This window comes from Rattus norvegicus, chromosome 10 (genome assembly GCF_021556685.1).
Source record: "Rattus norvegicus strain SHRSP/BbbUtx chromosome 10, alternate assembly SHRSP_T2T, whole genome shotgun sequence".
In the NCBI taxonomy this organism is placed as follows: Eukaryota; Metazoa; Chordata; class Mammalia; order Rodentia; family Muridae; genus Rattus; species Rattus norvegicus.
The window spans coordinates 98,558,577-98,583,359 of NC_141543.1; the positions used below are offsets into that span (position 1 = coordinate 98,558,577).

Consider the following 24,783-nt stretch of genomic DNA (forward strand, 5'->3'; position numbering starts at 1 on the left):
GGTATCTGGCCATAAAAATATCTAAGGTTAAGGGGCTGGAGAGATGGCTCAGTGGTTAAGAGCACTGACTGCTCTTCCAGAGGTCCTGAGTTCAATTCCCAGCAACCACATGGTGGCTCACAACCATCTGTAATGGGATCTGATGCTCCCCTTCTGCTGTGTCTGAGGACAGCTGCTGTGTTCAGCATACATAGCTACAGCATACATGAGATAAATAAACAATTCTTAAAAAAAAAACCTAAGGTTAAAACCAGAACTCTAAAGGTTGAAGACATCAAAGATCATGTCTAAAAATAAAATAAGCGCCTTTCCATCTCCTGCAATCCTTAGTTAGAACCCACTGAAGGATTAGAGCATCTTCGGGGACTAGGAATCTGGGTACTGTGGATCGCGCTGGTAGCCCTTCTTCACAAATTAATTTCAGCACACTTTACGACGTGTTAATAAATTACTGTGTGTTGCCCTCTGGATGTTGCAAATAACAATAATGAAATAAAATTTGCAATCACCAGTGTGAGATTCAATCCCAGATAAACGCAACTCTCCTGAAACAAATTCTCTTCCAATTGCTTACTTCCACGGTCACTAATTGGCCCGAGGATGAGAGGATTTCTGACCTCATCTCCATGACAGTACCAGCTGAGGCCAGTCAAAGCATCAAACCGTTTATGTCATTCACCTAGAGGTGTCCTTCCCATCCCCCCCCACCACCAATGAAGTTTGATTTCTCCAGTAAGATTTGTAGTTAACTAAATGAGATGGTGTAATTTCCTAAGACTGAGAATGGCCTCAGTGATTGAAAAGGAATCTTAAGGGGTTGGAGAGGTGGGTCAGTGGTTAGAGCTATGGCCGCTCTTCCTGAGGACCTAGGTTTTGTGTCTAGCATCCACACAGTAGCTAAAAACTAGCCATAACTTCAGTCTCAGGGGATCCAGCCCCTCTTCCGGCTTCTGCAGGTACTGCGAACGTATAGTGCACAGACATACCTGTAGTCAAAACACTGATTGATACATGCAAAGATAAATAAATAAAAACTAAAAAAAAAAAAAAATCAAAAAGGAAATGAGTCTTAAGCCATGCCTGGTGGTGTGGACCTGTAATCCCAGCTAATGAAGTGGATGAGGTAGAAGGATCAGCAGATCAAGGCCAGCCTGAGCAACTTAGTGAGACCAGGTCTCAATATATTATGGAAAAGCTGGGTGCAGTCACATGTATGCAACCCCAGTTCTGGGGAGGTGGGGACAGGAGGAGCCCTGAGGCTCCTCAGGCCAGCCACTCAAGATGACTGGTGGCCCCTAGGTTCAGTGAGACACCTTGCCTCAAACAATAATGTGGAGAGCAGCTGAAGAGGGCACACGTCACCCAGACAGACAGACAGACACAGGCACACAAGAGGAGGGGGCGCTGGGGTAGCATGCTTGTCTGTCGTGCACAGAACTCTGGGTTCTAACCCTGGAACCATAAACAAAAAGAAAAGGAGGTGACTATGGAGTGTAGATCAAGGGGAATCTGAGGTCTCCCTCAGGAACCTACAGTAATAAGGATGATTTTAACCACACCCATCTGAATCATGGTCTACAAGTCTGTGGACCGTGGCTTCACGTATCTGACTGCCGACCTGCTGGTTCCTCTCGAAGGTCTCAGGGGAGCCTCAGACATCCTTCCACTCTCCCCTCAGGATCTGTCTCTCCAATGTTGCCCCAGCAAACAGAGACACCATCGATGACCAAGGTCAAAGGTTAAGGCAAGAGACCCCAAGTTCATCCATAGTCCACTCTTTTTCGAACACCATATCAAGTCCGACAGAAAGTCAGTGTTTTGAAGAACGTACCCATCTCTCCTGGTTTCATACATGGCCACCTTTCCAGACTCGGCCACCATCTTGGCTTGGATTATAGCGAGGCAAAACCAACAGTGAACGACAAACAAAAATTCCCAAACTCTTGACCAACAGTGCTTGCTGGACAGTCTGGGCCAAATCAAAGTTTCTTCAGGAAAACACCATTAACCCAAGTATGGCCACTATGGTGCTGACGGTGCACGACATAAACGTCAATGACTTGACGGTGCATGGCACCTCTGCTTTACGTGGTGCTTCCCCGTAAACTCATCTCTAGGAGTCCTCCACTTGCCACAACATTGCTTTCATAATCCTTGATCAAGAAACCCAGACTCTGATTGGCCAAAGGAGCTGCCTATGGTCAGAGACAGGACGTGAGTGGTGGACTGATCTGCCTGTCTCATAAGGAACAGCTCTGCCTTTTTTCACTACATTATAGACTAAAAAGTCTACATTGTAAATGCTTCTTCCTGGAACCGGAAAAGAATGACAGACCCTTTCCTTCTTACCAGGGGACTTCCCTCCAGGAGGAAGCAAGTCCTTGGTGACACACATGGCTGATAAAATAGAAACAGGCTGATGTCTACAAAGAAGACACTCCCCGATGTTTGAGTGTGAAAATTTATCTCTATCTGTGTGTGCACACATGCGTATGGGCTAATGTTGGGATCATCTTGAAACACTCTTCTGCTTTAGTCCTTACAGCAGGGTCCCTTAGTGAAACCCAGAGTTCTCTGATGTGGCTGGTTTTACTAGATGCGGGTAGCCTAGTTAGCTAGCTTGCTCGCCCTGAGGATTCATTTCCATTTCAGAAGGTTATACCCACCCACATTTAGGTGTGCTTCTGGGGATGCAAACGGTCTGAGTCAGGGTTTCTACTCCTACATAAACATCATGACCAAGAAGCAAGCTGGGGAGGAAAGGGTTTATTGAGCTTACACTTCCACATTGCTGTTCATCACCAAAGGAAGTCAGGACTGGAACTCACACAGGGCAAGAACTTAGAGGCAGAGGCCATGGAAGGGTGCTGCTTACTGGATTGCTTCCCCTGGCTTGCTCAGACTGCTTTCTTATAGAATCTAGGACCACCAGCCCAGGGATGGCACCATCCACAAAGGGCTGGGCCCTCCGCCACTAACTGAGAAAATGCTGGATCTCATGAAGGCACTTCCTCAAGGGAGGCTCTTTTCTCTGTGGTAACTCCAGCTTGTGTCAAGTTGACACACAAAACCAACCAGTACACAAACCTTGGTCCTAGGCTTATAGGACTCCACCATTGCCCAAGACCACAAAGACCTTTTGGACACTCTTCCACGTTCCTGAGTATGCAGAACCGAAGCCATTTAGATAGCCTGGGCTTTGAATATTTATACACTTAATCTCTGGTGCTGAGATTTTTTTTTCTTCTTGCCTCTTACATGCACTTAGGGTGTGTGTTAAAAATCCAAACACCTAGGTGCCACCTATGACCAAAGAAATCACGGTCCCTAGGGCAGGGACAGCAGCATAGGATTGCTGAGTTTTCTGAGGGATTTCAACATGAAGCCACTATTAAAACCACTGCTTTTGACTGTCACGCTGGGCGACGGCAGCAGGTCCTATGTATGGCCCACCTAGAGAACAGATGAGGCTCAGCCATGATAAGCCCATTTGGAGAGGTCGGCTTTCCAGAGTATTCCATAATTCTGTGTGTTGGCTAGTGTTTGAACTGTCTGTACCTGCCATCAAATGAACGGACGTACCAAAGGGCTTGGGACTAAGTAGTTAAAACTTCTCAGGAGAGGGCAGGAGAGATGACCCGGCAAGGAAAGACCATTTTCCACTGAGCCTGATGTCTAATCCCTGGGACCCACACGATGGAGAGAGAGGCAATTCCTACAAGCTGCCCTCTGATTCCACACAGCACATGCATGCTCATATTCTCTCTCTCTCTCTCTCTTTCTCTCTCTCTCTCTCTCTCTCTCTTTCTCACACACACACACACACAGAGTAAAATGCTCACACGCTCTCTCTCTCTCTCATACACACACACACACACACACACACACACACACACACAGAGAAAATAAATGTAAAAGCAATAAAAAAACAAGTTTTCAGGTGATCTAGGTTCAATAACACACACCTGTGATCCCAGGAGCTAAGAGGCTGACGGGAGAGTGAGCCAGCCTGGGTGTGTATGAAGTCCAAGGCTAGCCTGGATCAAACAAACAAACAAACAAACAAACAAACAAACAAACATGCTAGCTAGCTAAGCTAGGTGAGAGCCCTGCAGCCAGGGCTGAGAACCGCTACTTTGCCTGGTGCTTGCTTGGCAGAGGAAACAGCGGCCACACTGCCCCACCCCCGCCCTGTTAACCTGTTGGCACGCTGGCACGATGCAGCAAGAACGCTCTCCCCTTCGGCCGGACCAGGCAGTGCTAGGCACTGACTGCAAGCCAGATTTACGATCTTGGACAGACAGAACCTTGCCTTGGCACGGCCCCATCTCCCGAGCGCTAATTAAGGCCTAAATAATTCCCATCGGTTTGTGCAAGACATAAATGCACCTCAATCTAAGGCAACTTCCCCATCGTGTCCGGACTGACAGAACCACAGGTTTACACAAACACTTCCTAGCTTCTTCTTTACTGAGAAGATACTGCTAGCTGGTCATCCTGACGATGTGTTTTTACAGGATTTTGGATCACCTTTATGACTGAGATGATAATGTATGATAAGATAGTAATGTGTACTCCGTTCAGCCGCTAATCAGTGTGACCATCACCAGCCTTTCATTGTAATTATTGCTTCTTATCAGCGTCCATTTCATTAAAATTTTGGCAGGTACGGGTGGAAACGGTACACGCAGACTCTCGAGGGTAGTAGCTGAACGGGAAGGCTGGAGACGTAGAAAGGGCACAGGTGAACTGAGTTCATTCAATAATGAATGAAATACCCACAACACACCGATTTCTACACTCCCTCTTTTCCCCACACTCCACGGGCAGAACAAGGATGTGACTGATCAAGACATGGGCTTACTCAGGGCTTTGGATTTGAACCCACGGTTGGACAGATGTACCTTGCTGTCATTTATTCTTAGATAAATATGCACTTAGGACTTGGGAGCATGAGTGAAGTCCTAACCCTCCCTTCTCTTCCTCCTGAGATCAGCATTAAACTTCTGCTGACTATGTAACTTAGAGAAGAGAGCACAGGCAAAGCGGCATAACGAAGGGATGCCAGGGCTCTCTGCTCCAGTGGCCGCAGGAGAAACACACGCAGAACTGAGAACAGAGTCAGGCAGAGGCCAGGGTGGGAAGTCAATTCTACCCTACCCAGGGGCTTGTCAATCTGTCAGGATCAAGATACTCTCTCTGTCATCTATCTATACAAGGAGAGCCGATCTGAATTAACTCATATGGAACGAAGTTCAGAGAAAAAGAGAATAAGAAAAAAACAATTATTTTTGTTTTCTCAAGACACAGCTTCTCTGTGAAGCCCTGGCTGTTCCCGGATCTGCCCTGTTAGATCAGGCTGGCTTCGAACTCACCCACCTGCCTTTGCCTCCCAGGTGCTGGGATTAAATGCATGCACTGTCACTGGCTGGCTAGAAAGACTGTTTAAGAAATCATTTTCATTAGTATTATTCCTGCATGTATGTCTGTGCGCCATGACATGGTTGGTACCCTGGAAGAATAGAAGATGGAGGGCATCAGAACCCCGAGAACTGGAGTGACAGCCAGTTGTGAAGTCACTGAATATAGGTGCTAGGAAATGCACTTGGGTTCTCTGCACGAGGAGCATCTCTCTTTTTCTGATTGCCCATAGCTATGTCCAAAGAGTCAAGCTCGTTTCGATCTCCAGCATCAGCCAGAAGAGCATCAAAGAGGAGAAGGCAGCACAGTCATTGAAAAACCAAGTGCGAGAGGCGGGTAAAGGTGGGCTCAGTTAACTGCTCGTTTTATGAGTACGAGGACCTGAGTCTGGATTCCTAGCCCCCACAGGAAAAGCCAGACGCTCTACCTTCCATGCACCTGAGAACTGGGAGCTGGAGAAGCAGAGGCAGGCTGATGCCTGAACCTGCCTAGCAGAATATGTGGACTCCAGCTTCAGTGAGGGATGGGCTCACAAAAAATGAGGTGGAAAATGACTGAGAATTACACACAGTGTTGACCTCCGGCCTCTAGACACACACACACACACACACACACACACACACACACACACACACACCCCAAGTTGGGAAGGGTATGCCATGCCTGGTTAAAAATAACATACTGTATGATTTATTTTGGGAGGAGCTGGTTAAGAAATGAATCACTAGAAACCCGTATCAGGGGTCAGAGGGACAGGGATATTCATCTCTGAATCATGGGATCACTCTTGGCTCTCCCTTTCAATTTAGACCTTTTTCCATTGCACACTTTAAGTTTGAAAAAACTGCATATTAATTCTCCAATCAGAAAAGGTCATCATTTGCCAAGATTAGCACGAGTCCTTTGGCAGGGTGCACCGAACTCAGGCCGAGGACGGGGGGGGGGGGGGGGGGGGGGGGCGGGCCTCTCCATTCCCTTTGTGAAACCACCTTGAGTGGTGCTCACGATGGGCGGGATGGTGAGAGGAGACTATCCCAGCTAGTGATATTATTCTCTCTGGAAAGTTCCAGAAATTCTGAAGCAGGCATATGGCTGAGACCACTGTTGGGGAGATAATGGAGTACTCTGACTGTTTTTTTTTTTTTTTTTTTTTCCTGGAAGGGTCAAGGTTTATGGGTCCTAGGACAACTACTCACGTCGGTGACTGACAAACAGCATGTAAGGATGAGTGTAGCTAGGTACCAATAAAACTTTATAAAGAAAGTAGTTTGGGCTAAAGCACTTACTTCATCTGTGAGGACCAGAGTTCCAGTCTCTGGGACTCACATAAACGCTTAGTAGAAGTAGCAGCCTGTCTGAATGCCAGTTCTTAGAAGATATAAGATCCCCAGGACAAGGGGCTGGCCAGACTAGCCATATCAGGCAGCTCCGGGTTCAACTGAGAAACGCTGCCTCAATGAATAAGGTGGGCAGTGATCAGGGAAGATGAATGATATCAACCTCAGGCCTCCATAGTCACACACACACACACACACACACACACACACACACACACCCTCATGCACTTGGGCACCGTTCGTCAATATGCATACACACATTTAGGCCCACCATCGGATATGCCTATGAACAGGCAACCAAACCAAACCAGAACAAAGCAGTTCTCCATCCCGTGAAGAGCTAATATTCAAGAAGCGGAAGCAACTGGGTATCAGCCAGGTCATCCCTGTTCACAGTATTATTCATAGAAAGCATCCCTCCGGCTGCCCCCGGAACCAGCCGCAACTCCTCATACACTGGGAGGGGTTCACGGGTCTGGCTATTAGAAATGTTGATCTTGGTGCCCTAGATAAACAGTTGGCATCCAAAGTCTGACACTCTACGCTAGCCTCGAACTTGAGATCTTCTCCCTGACACCCCACCCCCACCCCGCCCCACTCCCAGTATTAGGATTACGGGTACAATCATTCCTGGATGTTTAATACCCCACCAAGTGACTCATATGGTGATCTATAAAGAGAAGGTGTTTAATACCCCCTTGCTGAATAATGAATGAATGAATTCGTGAGTGAGTGAATGAGTGAATATGAATGGATGAAAAGTGAATGTCTTCTTCCTGTGAACTTTAATAAAACACAATTTTGAGTGTCACCTCGTGGGAACCACTGAAATTCCATCCAGGCAAAGTCCCTCTTAAATTTGATATCTCGGCGCTAAGGACAATGACCTGAATGAGGTGGCTTAGGAAGAGGCAGGACCCCAGATTACACAGAAGGTGCCCAGCAGCTCTGTCATCTGCTAGTCACTCTTGACAGACTAGCCAAGTAGACCATCACAAGGTGGCATAGTGTCTGCCTGACAAATACAGCCATGCCCTGTAACGAATTTGGTCCTGCTCAGGGCAGGAAGTTTTAAGGTGTTTCTGGGTCCCCTCTCCAATCATAGCAACCATTTCCATTGCAGAAAGGCCCATCGGAAGGACACACACCTTAGAAGACAGCAAAGCCAGACTGTATCATATTGCATGCCTTGTCCCAGAGGGCCAGGACCAGGGCTTCTCTGAGGTCCCAGGCACAGACCAGGGCTGGGAGTACCGTGACCTTTTCAGAGGCTGAGACTCTAGTGAGCCCCAGAGTGAGAGGTTATGAGAAGGCTACTCACACTGTCGTTACTTCCCTTATTGTCTTCGTACTTGGTTTCTATGTGGATGGAGAATTTCGGCAGGAAGGAACACTGTGGAGAAAAAGCAGACTTTGATCAGCACCGGAGTTTCCTTCTGTCTTTAGTGTTGTGTGGGGGCTGCTTGGCTGACCATTAGGTTGGAAGCACAGGTCTATGGCAGACATAGTAAGTTATACATTAATAACCATATTCTGTAGAAGAAGCCACCGCCACTAACACCATTTCTTTCAACAGTCAGACCAGAGGCAGTAAGCAGTGTTGGAAGGGGTGTATCCCAGAATATTCCCAAAAGGAGTACGCTCTAGGAATCCTGACAGGGCAATGTAGACGCCTGTCACAGTGGCCAACTCCAGGACTAGGGAGCCCACCTGCTTACTAGGGACCTGACCTTAACCCACATGTTAAGGTGCATATGAAATTAGGGTGAGTGTGTGTGTGTGGCACAGTATAACCTTGAGAACAGAGACTATTGGTCAGATAGGTGTGTGTGTGTGTGTGTGTGTGTTGTATGTGTGTATATGTGTGTTGTGTGTGTATGTGTGTGTGTTGTGTGTGTATGTGTGTGTGTATGTGTATGTGTATGTGTGTATGTGTGTGTTGTGTATGTGTACATACATATGTGTGTGCACACATGTCAGCATAGAGATGCTGATGGTCTCTGATGGGTATTTTCCTCAGTCACACTACACCGTGGTGTGTGTGTGTGTGTGTGTGTGTGTGTGTGTGTGTGTGAGAGAGAGAGAGAGAGAGAGAGAGAGAGACAGAGAGAGAGAGAGAGAGAGAGAGAGAGAGAGAGAGAGAGAGAGAGAGAGAGAGACAGAGACAGGCAGGCAGACAGGCAGTTAGACAGACAGGGTCTCTTTATGTGGTCCTGGCTGTCCTGGACTCCCTCTGTAGATCAGGCTGGCCTCAAACTCAGAGGTCCAGCTGCCTCTGCCTCCAGTGCTGGTTTGAAGGGTGTGTGCTGCCTTTGTATCTGCCTGCCTTTAGCCCCCCCAAGCTGGAATTACGATAGGTACCTCTGTTCTTGTGTTTTATGTGGTGCTGGGATCTAAGCAAAGATCACCAGGCTTGCACAGCAAGCGCTTTACCTAACAAGCAAGCTCCCCAGCCTCTAGAGTTTGTTTTTCAATGCATAACTTTAAAGGGCTGGCAGGATGACTCAACAGGAAACCTGCTTGCCACTCAAGTCAGAGGACCTGGGTTCTATCCCTGGAACTCACGGAAGAAAGCTGGATGTGATATTGCATATCTGTACTCCCAGCCTCTGGATTGGCAGATGGGAAGCAGAGGCAAGACTTTCCTGGAAGCTTACGGGCCAGCAAGCCTGGGGTGCACAGCGTAGCAGAAAACAGCAAGAGAAACCCAGCCTCAAAATTAGGTTGAAGGAAAGATTGGCATTTTAAAGGTTGTCCTCCTAACCCTGCTCTCTGAACCCACTGTGTACTCGTGATTTTAGAAAGTATAAATGAAGGGATGTAACTAACAATACAGTGTCGAGAGGCGGGGTCACAGTTCATGGTGGGGCGTGTAAGGCCCTGGGTTTGATCTTCAGAACTGAAATACATATGGATAACAGAGCAACAAGTAAGCCATCGGTGAGCAGCAGTGACCAGCCTGAGGCTGCAGGGGGCCTGGCCAATGTGTGCCCGACAGAGGCTTTATTTGCCGGGCTGCCCTAGTGTCTGTGTCTCATCAGGCCCCACGATGTCTCTAGTAGATTGGGAAGGTCAGGCAGTCTGAGAAGAGGATGTCTATGGGTATGGGGTGTATCCGGCTTCCTCCCAGCACTGAGCTGAGCATTATCTGTCTTGGACACCAGAGATGGGATTGAAGGCTAATGCTTAAGATGACCCAGTGATTTCCCTGGGACCTGCAGGTATTAGATATAAGAGACATGGCTTGTTCTGGTCCCAAGAGACTAGTTTCCCTGCCATGGGCACATTCTGAAGGTTTCCAAGTTCTTGAGTGCTTGCAAATTCCCCAAGGGGTAAATGCTAATATTATCATCCCTCTTTTCAAGATGAGAAATGGAGCCATAGAGAGGTTAAGTAAATGGCCCACAATCACACAACCAGTACCGTACAGAATCAGGTCTGAAAGCTAAGTAGAAGGGTCCTGAGAATACTCAGTGGTTCTCAAAGCTGGGTGTCCAGTTCAGTGATAGCAACAGCATTTTGTAAGGTCTCAGCATCTACCCTAGAGTATTTGATTCCAAAAGCCTGGAGGTGGAGTCCAGAGATGAAAGTTGCACAAACCCACCAGGGGTATGCTGAGCACGATCTGGTGGGGAAACAGGCTTACTTCCCTGTTCATGGGCAAGCAATGGACAGCTGGGACAGCTAAAGTCTCAGCATCGATGAATAGGGTAGCTGGCATCTCTCATGCTCCCTTCTGCTTTAACTGCCCTCCCGTCAGCCCAATTGACCCTGGGCATGACTGTGTAAGAAGCAAAGGACATACCATGGCTAATTTCCCTGATAACTCATGCCTTGTGTGCCTGGCATCTATCTGCCTTCATCTGAGAGAAGCAATCCAAGCTGTGACCAAGGAAACACGGAGACGACCAATCCCAGTAATTGCCTCGATGGAGGCCTAGACGCTGTGGTGATTTATTAACACCTCCCCCGCTGTCTCCCATCCAACCTCTCACTCGGTAACCACTCTGCCCTCACACCCATTTCCAGGGACTTCCAGGGAGGGAGGCTGGTCCTCACAAGTAAGATGCTGGCACCCTTGAAGGCCCCCGGTGGAACCTTGATTGACTCATGAACTCTGGAGACGTCCTTGCGAAGAAACCCTCTTAAAGATAACAAGCCTTTAGGAAAATCAATATTTGTATGTGCAAATCTGTGACTCATCCGGGGGGTCAATCCAATGAGGAGCCAGAGAAGGCGGCAATGTGGGGTGCGAACCAGCTTGTGTCACCAAACGAAGAAAACTCCTCGGAGGTGTGTGTATCCAAGTGTCTGTGTAGCCATGCCCCTGAGTGTCTTCTATCACTTCCCAACTTATTTGGAGACGAGGTCTCTCCCGTGTAACCTGAAACTTGCTGACAGACTAGGTTGTGTGGCTTAAGAGCCCCAGGGAATTCTCTGGTTTTTTCCCTAGCACAGACACCACTGGTGCGCCAACACCAGTCTTTGATCGAGTGCCTGGGACTCAAGTTCTGGTCCTCACACTCGTGTAGCAAGTATCTAACCAATCAGATTCTCTCTCCAGCCTGTGGTTTCCCCTACCCCCAAGTTGATCTTCTAAAGCACTTATCTAGGTCAAGCAAATAAATTCCAGCCTTTGGGTTTCAAACCCAAATACAAAATGCAAAACAGCTTGTATGCAGATGTGCAGGTGCTGCAGTGTGCAGTGGAGGAGGGAGGAGGTTATCCCGATCGGAATGGCAACTCTGCCTGCAAGAGGGCTGCAGGTGCTTTGGCCCTCAGCAAGGCAGCAAGAGGATGATGAGGGCCTAAGGAGCCCCATCTAGGCTTGGAGAATTTTTGGGGTGTGTGTGTTTGTGTGTGTGTGTGTGTGTGTGTGTGTGTGTGTGTGTGTGTGTGTGTGTGTACTTGTGTGCACACAGGGGCCAGAGGAGGGTTTTTTTCTACTTCTCTCTACTTTCTCTGAACCTGGAGCTTAGACTTCCCAGTACTGCTCACCCAGCTTGCCCCTCAAGTGCTAGGATGCAAACGCATGCTCCCCTCTCCAACCCCCGTGCTTGCAGAACAAGCTTTCATCTTTGAGCCTTCATCTCTCCAGGCTGCACTGTGCTAGTCTTACAAACACCGAGCTTTTTGACTGCTTTTTGCTCATCTATAACCAACCCCCTCTCTCTGTCTTCGCCATTGAATGTCAGAGGCTCCCCTTTGGCTTCTCTCTCCTCATCTGGTGCAGTCTGGGATGGAGAAGAGAAACCCAAAGCATTTCTGATCCAGCATCGCCTTTCCAGCGACACCCTAGAGATCCCCTTACCGGCCGTATGCCCACACAATTCCGCCACTCTGCACGGCAGCTGGCTTTGCAGCCTCCACACCCCTGCACCCTGATTTAAGCTGTCCCACCACCCTCTTCCTCTCCCCGATCCAGCAACCCCCCCCCCCCATCTCAACCGCTTCTGCTTTTCCTGCGGACACTTTGTGAAGCTACTTCCCAAACCAACACCTCTAATTCCAACTTCCCACATCTCCAGCTGCCATGGGCCACCCACTCCCGGGCCCACAGACTCATGAAACCCAGAGGTCTGAGCTGAACGTGAAGGTTCCCTCAATCTGCTCTGACTTCCTAGAGACATTAAAATGAATTGTCAAGAACTTGGTGGCTTCAAACAACAGATATTTGTCATTGCCCATCTCTGGAGGCTGGAAAGCTTGAATCCAGGTATGGACAGGACCACACTCGAGGGATGGACAGCACCAGAGAAGCTGTCCTGGGCTCCTCCAGCTTCCAATGGACCCAGGCAATCTTGGCTTCGGGTGTATAACTCTGTCACATAACTTTCCTATCTGTGTCCCCCCTCTTCTCTTCCCCTTTTTTCCTTTCTCTTTTTAAACAAGATATTTTAACTTTCTAAAAGTCCTGTGTGTGTGTGTGTGTGTGTGTGTGTGTGTGTGTGCGCGCACATAAGTGCAGTGTCTAAGGGAGCCAGGAGATAATAGTGAATCCCCTCGAGTTGGTGTCAAAGGTGGCTGTGAGCTGCCCAGTGTGATCAGTGGGAACTAAACTTGGGTTGTCTGCATGAGCAAAACACGTTCTTCATCACATTTCTCCAGACATTCCTCTTCTTTTCTAGAATTGGGGATGCAACCCAGGGCCTTATGTATGCCAAGAATTCACTCTACCCTGAGCTATAGATATGGGGGTTAGAGGATAACTTGGGGGAATTGATTCTATCTTTTTACCCATGCCTAGGGATCTAATTCATGTCACTAAGAGGGTCACAGGTATCTTTATCCTCTGAGCCATCCTGCTGGCCCCACCAGGCCAGGTCTTACTTCCCATTTGACACAGGGGCTCACTGAGTTACTTAGAGCAGCCGTAAACTCAATGCACAGCCCAGGCCGGCCTCCCCAGTACTGCAGTAAGAGTTCTGAGCCATGGATGGCAGGAGCAGCATAATTTGGGCCTGGTCCCCAATCTTACCACCTCTAGCTGCCAGGCATTGTGTGCACGGTTCTCCCAAGGAAATCCAAGCCAAAGACCATCTCAGTCGCCACTTCTGAATGACTGACACCGGTCTGCCTGTCCCACCATATCTTTCTGCCCGTGTCAGCCTTCCAGCCAAATGATGACCTCTGACATGATTTTACTTCCTTGTGAAGTCCTACTGCTACTGGGAATGGCATACATACGTCTCCACAGAATACTGACTGCATATTCAATTTACCTTAATAACTACTTCCTATGATTTAATATTTTTCCACAGCTAAGACTATACCACTAGACAGATCGGGTTTGGGGGGGGGGGAGGATAGACTTTCACCTACCAACCCTGGACTCTCTCAAAATTTGCATCATTTCCTAAAAACATGGACATGTTTCCTTGAATGAGAAGGACTCCAGGTCACTGAGGGACGTGTCACAAGGGAAAGGATGTCAGGGACCCTGATACCACCATACCTGAACCTGCTGTGAGACGAGAGATACCAGTGGACAAGCCATTATCTATAGCATAACAGGTATAAGTCTAACAGATCTGGGAGATTTCTAAGAGTCATTTGGGAGTACAGAGTGCATCAAGTGACCTACACCACGAAGTCAAGACTCTAAAGTCACGGTGGGCAGAGTTCTGAGATGGCCTCGGAGGCACAGACACTTGTCTTTCCATTCTTTTTTAAGATTTATTTATTCATTTATTATATATAAGTACACTGTAGCTGTCTTCAGACACACCAGAAGAGGGCATCGGGTCTCCTTACAGATGGTTGTGAGCCACCATGTGGTTGCTGGGAATTGAACTCAGGACCTCTGGAAGAGCAGTCGGGTGCTCTTAACCGCTGAGCCATCTCTCCAGCCCTTGTCTTTCCATTCTGATGGCCTCGGAGGCACAAACAAACACTTGTCCTTCCATTCTGAGGACACAAGGAGGCTGGCTGGGCTTCAGTGGATGATATCTGGGGAGATGTGTCCTACCTCTGGCCCACAGGCTGCATGCATCCCAGGATAGATATGAATGTGGCTCAACTCAGATGACAATGTCACTCTGTACTGTCAAAGGGTTTCTGTTTTTTTGTTTTGTCAAAAGTTCAGACATCCCTGCGGGGATCTCTGATCCACAGTCCTGAGAGTGAATCAGTGTACCGAAGGCTAAATTTGTTTGCTTGCTTCCCCGCTCATTTGGACAGGATTTCACGAAGGATTCCACGCTAACCTCACTGCCTCAGCTTCCTAAAGCTTGGAGTAAAGCCTTGAATAGAGTGTGAACTCGGTCCTTCAGTCACAGGGAAGGGAAGGACGGAGAGCAGAGGGGAACCCAGAAGGCTCGATGAAATGCAAGCCATGACACTTCTATTTCAGCTCAGCAAACCTAGGCAGACATTCCTAATCCCACGGAGATGGCAACACAATATAACTGATGATGGTTGCACTTGCTGACTTTTGTGGGCCGCCTGCCCCATGGCAACAGGAGTCTGCCCACTGCTCCTTTCCACATGGTCCATCGGGCCCTCATCCACAGAGGTGTCACGCACTTGGAGGCTTGAACACACCCAGGGGACCTCACGCTCCTCCCAATTTACAGTCATCCAACCTACAAGGGCTCTGTCAATGTCCACTGCGTATGGCCCACTGACACCAAGAAGCTTGTCCCCAGCTGCTGGCCAAACCCAGAAGTGTGCATCTTGCACTCATGGAGGAAGGATGGTGTTCTGTTAGAAACAAGATCCATGTCTGGAGGGAAAGGGGTGTTCGTTCGAGCCTCGGGTTTTTTGTTTATGAACTTGGTGATACTCAGCCAATGCCTTCCCTCAGTCTCAGTTTAAACGTCCCCAACCGTTCACAGAGCTGGTGCCAGAATCACAGTTATTCAGCAAAGGGATAGTGGAGATGTCTGAGGCTAGGCAGATTCTGGTGGAAGAGGCTTGGAGTGGCGTTGGCCAAGTCCCTGTACTCCTATCTACGGAACTCCCAGAGCAGCCGGATGAGCTCACAGGGCTGGAGTGGAGAGAGGCCTGGCACTATGAACAGGTGAGAGAACAGGGTGGAAGTCAGACTCGCTGGAGTAGTTACCACAGGCTGAACACCTGACTGACTGGTCCTTCCCATTACATGAATGGTGGCCTGACCTGGCACTGCGGATAGGAAGCCCCATTTTCCTGCCTCCTCTTTCGGTTTGCATTCTACCCGTTGACCACTTCAGGCAGAGAAACAAAAGTCCTACCAGGGGCCTTTCTGCCTCCTACATGTAAGGACTAATATGGCCACTACCAGTTCACTCAGTTTACTAAACTCGAGGCTCAAAGAAGTTACAATATAGCATTGAAAAAAAAAATGTAGCAACCCCAGGAGCCACCTGTGATGATTCTGCTTCCAAGCAGTGACTCCTGAGCGCCTTTCCTCTTCAAAACACAGTACCAAGCCATCAAGAAACCAAGGCAACAGGACACATGCTGTCTCATCATCGCATCTTCCATTTTTCCCCAAGAAGAATGGTACTGGGGTCCTCACCATCTGCTCCCTGCCACCACTGGCTTAGTGTGTCTTATCTGTGTATGGTTAATTGGCAAGCCATTCCATTAGAATCTACTGAGTTAAGCCTCCCATTGAAACATGATCATACAGTACTGGCAAAATCTCCAGCAGAGGGGATGATTCTCTGTTGAACACTGGGGGAAAAAAAAAAACCAAAACCTATTTGAAGTTTTGAGAGGCGATGAGGTAGGGAGGGAGATGTGAGGCGTCTGGGCCTCTGCAAGAATAATTTCCAGACGTGAGTCCTCCCAGGTTCACTGTCGGGAAATGCGAGCAGCTTGTACCGATTGCAAGGTGGAGCTGCGCTCCCAATTCACTACAGACACGCTTTGGAAGAAACGAAAGAGCTATTTTTGGTCCTGTGATTGATTAGGGTTGCTATGGCGATAAGAAACACTTATGAGAACAAAACTAAATGTAAGCAAACTGAAGTCTTAAAGAGGAAGGGGGCAAGCACTCAAGGGAATGTCAGAGGCTACCTGAGGGGTACGGGGAAACCCTTGATGTGGATACCACCTCTGGGACAGCAAGAGTATAGTAGCCAAGGGGACAGGTCCAAGGGTCTCCAGGGCCCTTGGTCTTCAGAAGCAGGGACTGGCCAAATTTCTGGGACCACGGAGACCAATCACTTCAAAGACTGACATCGAGGATGCAATATTCCTCTGGCATGTGGCCTACAGCTGACAAGCTGTAAGCTTAGGCACTTTCTAGCAAAAAGTACAATTAAGATTCTCCATGTTACCCATCTTATTTCTATCACTAGGTGATGGAGACTCATCTGCTGGTCCTGAGAAACACAGCTTCTAGGTCTTTCTCTGATGACTTTCCACTAGATAGGTCCCCCCCGCCCCCCAGAGGCTGAAGTGGTAGAGCCCACGGTTAGCATGTTCGCAGCGTGTGTGTGGCTAGCATGTATGAGGCAGTACAGCCTATGGTTAGTGCGAGGTGGTAGAGCACATGATTAGCATGTGTGACACCCTGGCTTCCATCCACAGCACTAAAGGAAGAAACTAACTTCCTTAATATAATGGGTGCATAGTAGGGACACTTGTTAATGATGCTTAGTATGTCTTGAGTTGTGCAACCACATCTAATTTCAAGATGGCTTCATCATCTTTGGAGAAACTCTGCACCTAAGAGCAGTCATTTGCTAGTTCCTGCCTCCCCCGAGCAACATACCACAAGTTGCTGCTCCTCCATGGTCTCTACGCTTAATCAACTCATACAGATTGAGCAGACCATGTGGCCTTTGTGTTTAGTCTCTTTCACGTGGCACCATGTAATGGTGCTTCATCCTTTTTCCTGGCACAGTTGTATTCCACTATATGGATATACCACAGTTTATTTCTCCACTCATCAGTTGCTGGACTGAATTTATCATTGTATGCTTCCATCTCGAGTGCTGGGAATACAGTCGCACAGATGTGTAATACCCATTTTCCTTGCTCCTACCTGTTGGCTGTTATAAACAGTGGCATTGTGGGTACTCTTGCACCAGTTTCTGTGTGGGCATGGGTTTTCATTTCTCTTGAGTAGATACCTAGTATGGAAATTCTGGACTATACAGCAAGGTTACTCTATGTTTAATCAGTCAGGTGACTCCAAAGGCCACCAGAAGTGTGAAGGTTCTGATGACCATATCCTCATTGTCTGAAGGGATAACTGACATCCTTGAACTCATTTCATAATTCCTTAGTCCCCATCTAAGCCCAACTTGACAAAGCAGCAAGTATCCAGCAAGGCCCAGCAGTGTGCCCAGAGTGAAAGGCAAACAAGTGAGGGGTTGAGCCTCAACGCAGGTTGCCTGCCTCTCTGGGTAAAACAAATATACCCATCACTCTATTAGGTGGCTTCTTTAGAATTAAGTGAGGGCCCAATGTTTGGGCAAGTGGGGGGCTACAGCTGGTATTGCTCAACTTCTCAGTGTGTCCGGTAGCTACTACATGCAAAACCTCCCCCAAATTCTTATAACCTTTGTGCACTTTGACTCGCAGGGCTACATATCATAACTAGCAACCGTTATGCACCTAAAGAAAGCATGTGAGTGGCAGGCTTGAGATGCACTCATTCAATTGGTACCCAACACTCACATGTCACCCTTAACCAGGACATTAAGAACAAGAAAGGATCAGGGAGGGGTGTAGTAGCTCAATAGAATTCAAATCGGATTGATTTACTGTAATTAATTTTTTTTTTTTGAGACAGTGCCTCATGTAACCCAGGCTGACATGGAATTTACTGTGAAGCCAAGAATGACCCAGAACTTCTGAGCCTCCCATTTCCCCAAGAAGGTCTTAATTCAAACAGTCATGCGATCTCTTCAGTCCCCACCCAAATCTTCTCCTATCCGAGATCAGACCTTTAACAGGGAATCGAGAAGTCTCTCTTGGGGTCAGGAAGTATTTATAGACTTTAAGAGAGCATTTCCTTTAACTCTTATCTGGAGTCCAATTTGTTTCTTGCTATCTTCTTTTTTTTTTTTTTTTATTATTAACTTGAGTATTTCTTATATACATTTCGAGTGTTATTCCCTTTCCCAGTTTCCGGGCAAACATCCCCCTCCCCCCTCCCCTTTCTTATCGGTGTTCCCCTCCCCCCCTCCCCCCATTGTCCCCCTCCCCCCAACAGTCTAGTTCACTGGGGGTTCAGTCTTAGCAGGACCCAGGGCTTCCCCTTCCACTGGTGCTCTTACTAGGATATTCATTGCTACCTATGAGGTTGGAGCCCAGGGTCAGTCCATGTATAGTCTTTAGGTAGTGGCTTAGTCCCTGGAAGCTCTGGTTGCTTGGCATTGTTGTACATATGGGGTCTCAAGCCCCTTCAAGCTCTTCCAGTTCTTTCTCTGATTCCTTCAACGGGGGTCCTATTCTCAGTTCAGTGGTTTGCTGCTGGCATTCGCCTCTGTATTTGCTGTATTCTGGCTGTGTCTCTCAGGAGAGATCTACATCCGGCTCCTGTCGGTCTGCACTTCTTTGCTTCATCCATCTTGTCTAATTGGGTGGCTGTATATGTATGGGCCACATGTGGGGCAGGCTCTGAATGGGTGTTCCTTCAGTCTCTGTTTTAATCTTTGCCTCTCTATTCCCTGCCAAGGGTATTCTTGTTCCCCTTTTAAAGAAGGAGTGAACCATTCACATTTTGATCATCTGTCTTGAGTTTCATTTGTTCTAGGCATTTACTGACAGACTATGATGTGTATCAACACACATAAAACTCCACAAGGACTCAGGATCGTCCTTCTAAGGGAGTCCCCTGACCACGGTAACAATTGCTGGGTACTGGATATATTGTATACATTGTCAATTAATGTTGTCCAAGCCAGACAGGGAACTTCAACTTGAGACAGAGTCACTAATAAAACTGTCAGTCTTTCTTTTCACCAAAAGGAGACTCACATCTAGAATGCTGTAGAGCATGAGTGAGACCAGGTACCAGGTAAGGGGTTTACAGTCTCCTTTCCTGGATGCTGAGGCCAGAGGTGCTAATCAGGAAGAAAAGTTAGTGTTGCTTACAAGGGAAGAGGAGGCCTGCAGCTTGGATGTGGGGACGGTGGGCATATAGACAGGTAGCTTTCATTTTTATTGTCTTTAGCGATCTCTCTCTCTCTCTCTCCCTCCCCCCTCCCTCCCCCCTCCCTCCCCCCTCCCTCCCCCCTCCCTCCCTCCTCCCTCCCCTTCTATTTCCATCTCTCCTCTCTCTTCTCCCTCCCTATGGCTATGTGTGTGCCTGTGTGGAGGACTGTGGTGACCTTTAAGTGTCATTCTTCAGGAACTGTTCACTGTATTTCGAGGCCTGGTCGTTCACGTGTCTGGAGCTCACAAAGTAGGCTAGGGTAGCTGGTTAGTGAGTCCCAGTGAGCCTCGGGAAGCTACTGGCCTCTGCTTCCGCACTGTGAGAATTATAAACGTACCTTTTATGAATTGCCAGGCTTTCAAGTGGGTGATGAGATTTGACCTCCAGTCCCCACCCTTGGATGGCAAGTACTTATAGGATGAGTCATCTCCCCATAGCCCCACCCCCCAAATGTTTTCTTCCCAACTTTTCCCCTCCTTTTTTTTCATTTGCTAATCCTCTCCTCCCTTCCTCTTCCAACCTGGTTGGCTTGGAACTCAACACAGCTAGGCTGGCCTCAGTCTTGCCTCTCAAGTGCTAGGATTCTAGGTGTAAGCCACTGTGTCTGGCTTTGAGATATAGATCTTAAGGTAATATCCCACTTCAAATATCTTTATCTTCAATTATATGTTTTCTTTTTCTTTCTTTCTTTCTTTTTTTTTTTTTAAAGACACAGACTCTACATAGTCCTGGCTGTCCTGGAACTAGCTGTGTAGACTAGGCTGACCTCAAACTCAAAGAGATCTGCCTGCCTCTGCCTCCTAGTGCTGGGATTAAAGGTGTACTACCGCCTAGCCTCTTTCTTTATTTCCAGTGGTACATACTTCTCTGGGCTTTTTCAAGCACTGACTTCAGCCTTTTACATTTATTTATTCTCTCTCTCTCTCTCTCTCTGTGTGTGTGTGTGTGTGCACTCTATGCTGACAGAAATTTTGCCTTAGAAGGTAAAATAAGATTTCTCATCCGTGTTTGGAATTCTTTAGAACACACCCTTTAAAATATGAGTCCTAAGGAGTCCCGTGGTCCCTTGGGCTTCATCTACTCAGGTTCTCCACAATCATGCTGTCTGGCTTCTGAGGGCCATGTATGACTGACTGCCCCTACATAGGGTCTGTGGTCATGCTGAAAGGGTAGCTGGGAGGGGACTGCAGAGAAGATAGTTCTGGAAAAGCATCTTCAGAACTCAAGTGGGAAAAAAAATAAGTGAAAGACTCGTAAAGCAGAGAGGATGAGACAAAGAATCGCATAGAAATGAGGAGAGGATGAATCAGAGTGACTCCCCAAATATACACCGCACAGGAAGATGCACGTGGCCAAGAAGAATGGTGGGGTCTGAAAGAAGTGGAGGAGGGTGAGAGGAAGCGAGTACGAGCCGGAAAGAGCTGGAAACAGCTGCCTGTATCCCAGCCCACGGCAAGGAAATACACTTTGGGCTTTCTGCATCGCCCGCCAGCCGCACCCTGCACACAGCTCCATTCATTCATTAATTCAGTCATTGATGGAGCCTCTCGCCGTCCTCTCCCAGGCACAGGATAAGTAACTCACTGGAGGAGCAAGGGCAGGAGGGAGATGGAGCTAAAAGCATGAATGAAAGCAAGCTTTCTGAATGGAGCATGAGCTGCTCTTGGCACTTCTAGGGCCGGGAAATGAGATTCAGGCTCATACGATCTGAAGCTAGGCTTGTCGTAGCAGAGGGCATAGCATGCACAGGGCACGCATGCGCACTGACCGCTGCACGCAGTAGAGGCAAGGCAAGGATTTGAGGAGATAGGCTGACCAGCCCCACGAGCCCCAGACTGTGTGTAAATAAATAACAGATAGGAAAGAGCTACAATGAGTCCTCAAATACAGGCACAGTAGGTAGGAGACATTAAGACGGTACAAAGCGGCTGGTAATGACGCAAAGTGCTTGGATGCAAGAACGAAGAGCTAAGTTCAAATCCCTAGCGTTCACGTAAACGCCAAATGTGGTTCCCTGCACACTTGTAACGCCAGCACTGTAGGGACAGACAGGACAGTCACTGAGGCTTCTAAGTTACAAGCCCAGAGTCAAAGTTCAGAGAGAGACTCTGTCTCGAGGGAATAACATGGAGACTGACACACACTCACACATGCACTCACACCCACGTGCATGCTCACACACATGCTGGAGCACGTGCACACAAACACACAAAAATGAACACCCCCCCCCAAATTTCATATCATCAAGGTGAAAGTAAGCAGAGAAGAAAAGACCTATTTCCTAATAAAACAATATGCAGAGGAGTCCTTTAAAAGCATTTTTTTTTCTTTCTGGGGCTAGAGAGAGGCCTAGCCCGTACAGGTGCTACCTGAAGACCGGACCAAGTTCAAGCCCCAGGACCCATACGGTGGAAGGAGAGAACCAACTGCTGCAAGCTGTCCTCTGGTCTCGAGATGCTATCTATGTGCCATAGCACATACTCACAAAGAAATAAATGTCAAAAACTTTACAAACAAAATAGTACTGCTACCGTGACTGTCCCGTGTTTTGTCTTCCTGAATGAGCAACACAGAAGTTTCTACACTATTGTAGCAGATACTGTGCTTTATCATCTGCCCCTGCCCCATGGTTGAATGAATTTTCTCTCTGGGCTTGCAAGTCATAGAATTAGCTGCTCAAGGCTCCTACTTGCGAGGCACTGGGTAGCTGGTTGCTGGACTGGGAGACTGAGTCCTACTCAGGGCCATGGCTTGTGGGAAACTTATGCTTTCCAGCTGGCTGATCCTCACAACTATCTTTCCTATGTCCCTAAAAGACCTAGCATTAAAGGCTCGCCCACTAGCAGTGGGACTGGAGGTAACTGCAGGTTAAAGGGGAGAGTGCGACCCTGGTTTCTCTCCTTTTTGTGTCCTGGGCTATGAAGCGAGACATTTTCCTCTGATCCACACATGCCCAATGTGATGTATGATCTTACCACAGGACCAAAGTGACAAGGCTGAAATCTCCAAAAATGAGAACTAAGTCAAACCTTTATCTCCCTCTTCTTCGAGTCAATCTGTCTCAGGTATTTTGTCACGACACTGGGAAGCTAACACAGTAACATCTGAATGCACAGAGCTCGCATTTCAACCCAATGCTACCTGTTCTGTGTGACTTAATGCATTGATGTGCTTGAAAAGAAATCTATCCAGGATCCATACCACTTGAATCTAACAATACCAAAACATTTCAATATTGCTGGGCACTCTTTAAAAACAAAACAAAAACAAATGCCTTGGTGTGTAAGCAGTAATCATCTACAGACAACATATTAGCTTACTGAAACGGAGAAGGCAATGTCTACTTGGTTAGATCTGATCCAGCAGCCCATGTAGCAGTAATAGTAGCTCCAAGGGAAGCTTCTAGAAACCCCCAAAGTCCTTGAAAAAGGTAAATAAATAAATAAATGTGGGAGTGTAAGAAATTGCAGGTCCCTTTGAACCAAAGGCTATAAGAGCTTTCAGTACAAAGAAGCCTGTTCATGGGCTTGAGAGATGGCTCAGCGGTTAAGAGCACTGTCTGCTCTTCCAGAGGTCCTGAGTTCAATTCCCAGCAACCACATGGTGGCTCACAGCCATCTGTAATGGGATCTGATTACCTCTTCTGGTGTGTTTGAAGACAGCTACAGTGTACTCATACACATAAACTAAATAATTAAAAAAGAAAAAAGAAAAGCCCGTTCATCTCTTATCTTACCTAATTAGTTGTCTGCCTTTCTATTTTGGTTGTTTTTTGAGGGTCTTGTTTTTTTAAGGCAAGTGCCCCCTCTGTAGCCACTACTGTAATGGTGTTCATAGCCATGTAACTATGTACCCCAAGCTAACCTTGAACCCATGACGCTCTTCCTCAGCCTCCGGAGCGCTGGGACTAGAACTGTGAGCCACCACCATGTGGTCCTCTCCCCTTCATCTTTACTTGTCACTCTGAATGGGTCTGTTTCCACCTAGAGTCTCTGAGCCTCTCAGGACGTTTGCAGGAGAAATCTGATTCTATTTATGACATCGGTTTCATGCCATGACTTGTGTGTTCAGTATTATCTTATCTGTGAAGGTCAGTCTTCAGTTCTGCGCCCACCGCCATCTTGCTTATCAATGCTATTGACTAGAGGGATCCTTCCTCAGCATGGACTCTAACGTCTGCATCTACAGCCCATTTGTTCCCTCCTCTTCCTCCTCCTTTGCTGGGTTCTTCCTTCTCCTCTTCTATGTTCTCCTCCCCATATATTTTTCTTTTCCTGTTTTTGAGACAAGGTCTCCTCCTTCTGTAGCTGCTTGCCTTAGTGACTTTCGCATTGCCGTGGTAAAGTGCCCACAGAAACGATTCATGGGAGAGACTTATCTTGCTTGGCTCCCGGTTTTAGAAGGCTCAGTCTGCCACAGAGAAGAAGGCATGGCAGGCAGAACAGTTCAAAGGATGGTGGCAGGAGCCTACAGCACAGACTGTTCACATAGTCGGGGGCGGGGGGCATGCAGAGAGAGGTCATGGCAGGGGCTGGGTATAACATTTAGAGGTCTACGTCCGGTGACCCACTTCTGCCAGATGGGCCCGCCTTCTAAAGGTTGTTCCCAAATAGAACCATTTGGGGGACACTGTATTCAAACTACAACAGTAGCCCAGGCTAACTCAGTCTCTCAAGTGCTGTAAGGCCTGCCATGGTGAGCCCCTATGTGGTCCTATTCCTAAAAGGGGGACATTTTACTTGTTTATCCAAAACTGTGCACAGCACTGGAGAGTCAGGGTTAACTGTGAAGGAGAGACGAAAGTAATTTTCCCCATCAGTTCATGTCTCCGTGACCCTGGAGAAGGGACACTTTGGAGACCTTCATTCTTTTCGCTTCCACAGCGGGCCAGATGGTTCTCTAATTTCCTTCCAAACAAGCTAGCCAGTCCTCGAGGTCTGGTATAATAAACACGTCCTTCCCCAGCCTTGTCCCTGGTTCTGTCATTATGTAATTTAGTAGTTTACGTGACACTTTGGCTAGGACTCCACGGCAGGTGTGGGAGGGATCTGTCTCCGTGGTGCCATTCCTGGGGAGGAGAGCCTGTGTTCTCCTTGAGTGACTGGTGACAGACTCTCTCAGCTGTGGCCATCCCTTCCTCACCTGTGTAGGGTTTTGTCTACGCCAAGCCCTAAGCCTCACGGAGACACAACACAGCTTGAGGATCCCAAGAGTCATTTGGTTCTCCTTAGTTATTAGAATGTGGTTGTCCTCATTCATCTGAGTCATCAACATGAGGAAGAGTAGACTGTCCCTCACAGTTGGATCTTTTCTGTGTAACAGCTGCTATTTTAACAGCCAGGCAGGTGTGTCTAGGGGCCAGAGCTTCAGTGTTTGCTTAGCATGCACAAGGTGCTGGGTCTAACCTGCAGTGCTGCATTGACTGGA

General features: G+C 47.8%; 1 protein-coding gene across 2 annotated transcripts in view; it reads right to left on the bottom strand.

The window, feature by feature from the left end:
- Positions 1–24,783, bottom strand: part of Pitpnc1 (phosphatidylinositol transfer protein, cytoplasmic 1) — a 264,927-nt gene that overhangs the window by 82,419 nt on the left and 157,725 nt on the right. For both annotated transcript variants that reach the window (NM_001427418.1, NM_001427419.1), the window contains 1 exon segment: positions 8,080–8,151. In NM_001427418.1, the coding sequence (NP_001414347.1) occupies positions 8,080–8,151 (72 nt within the window).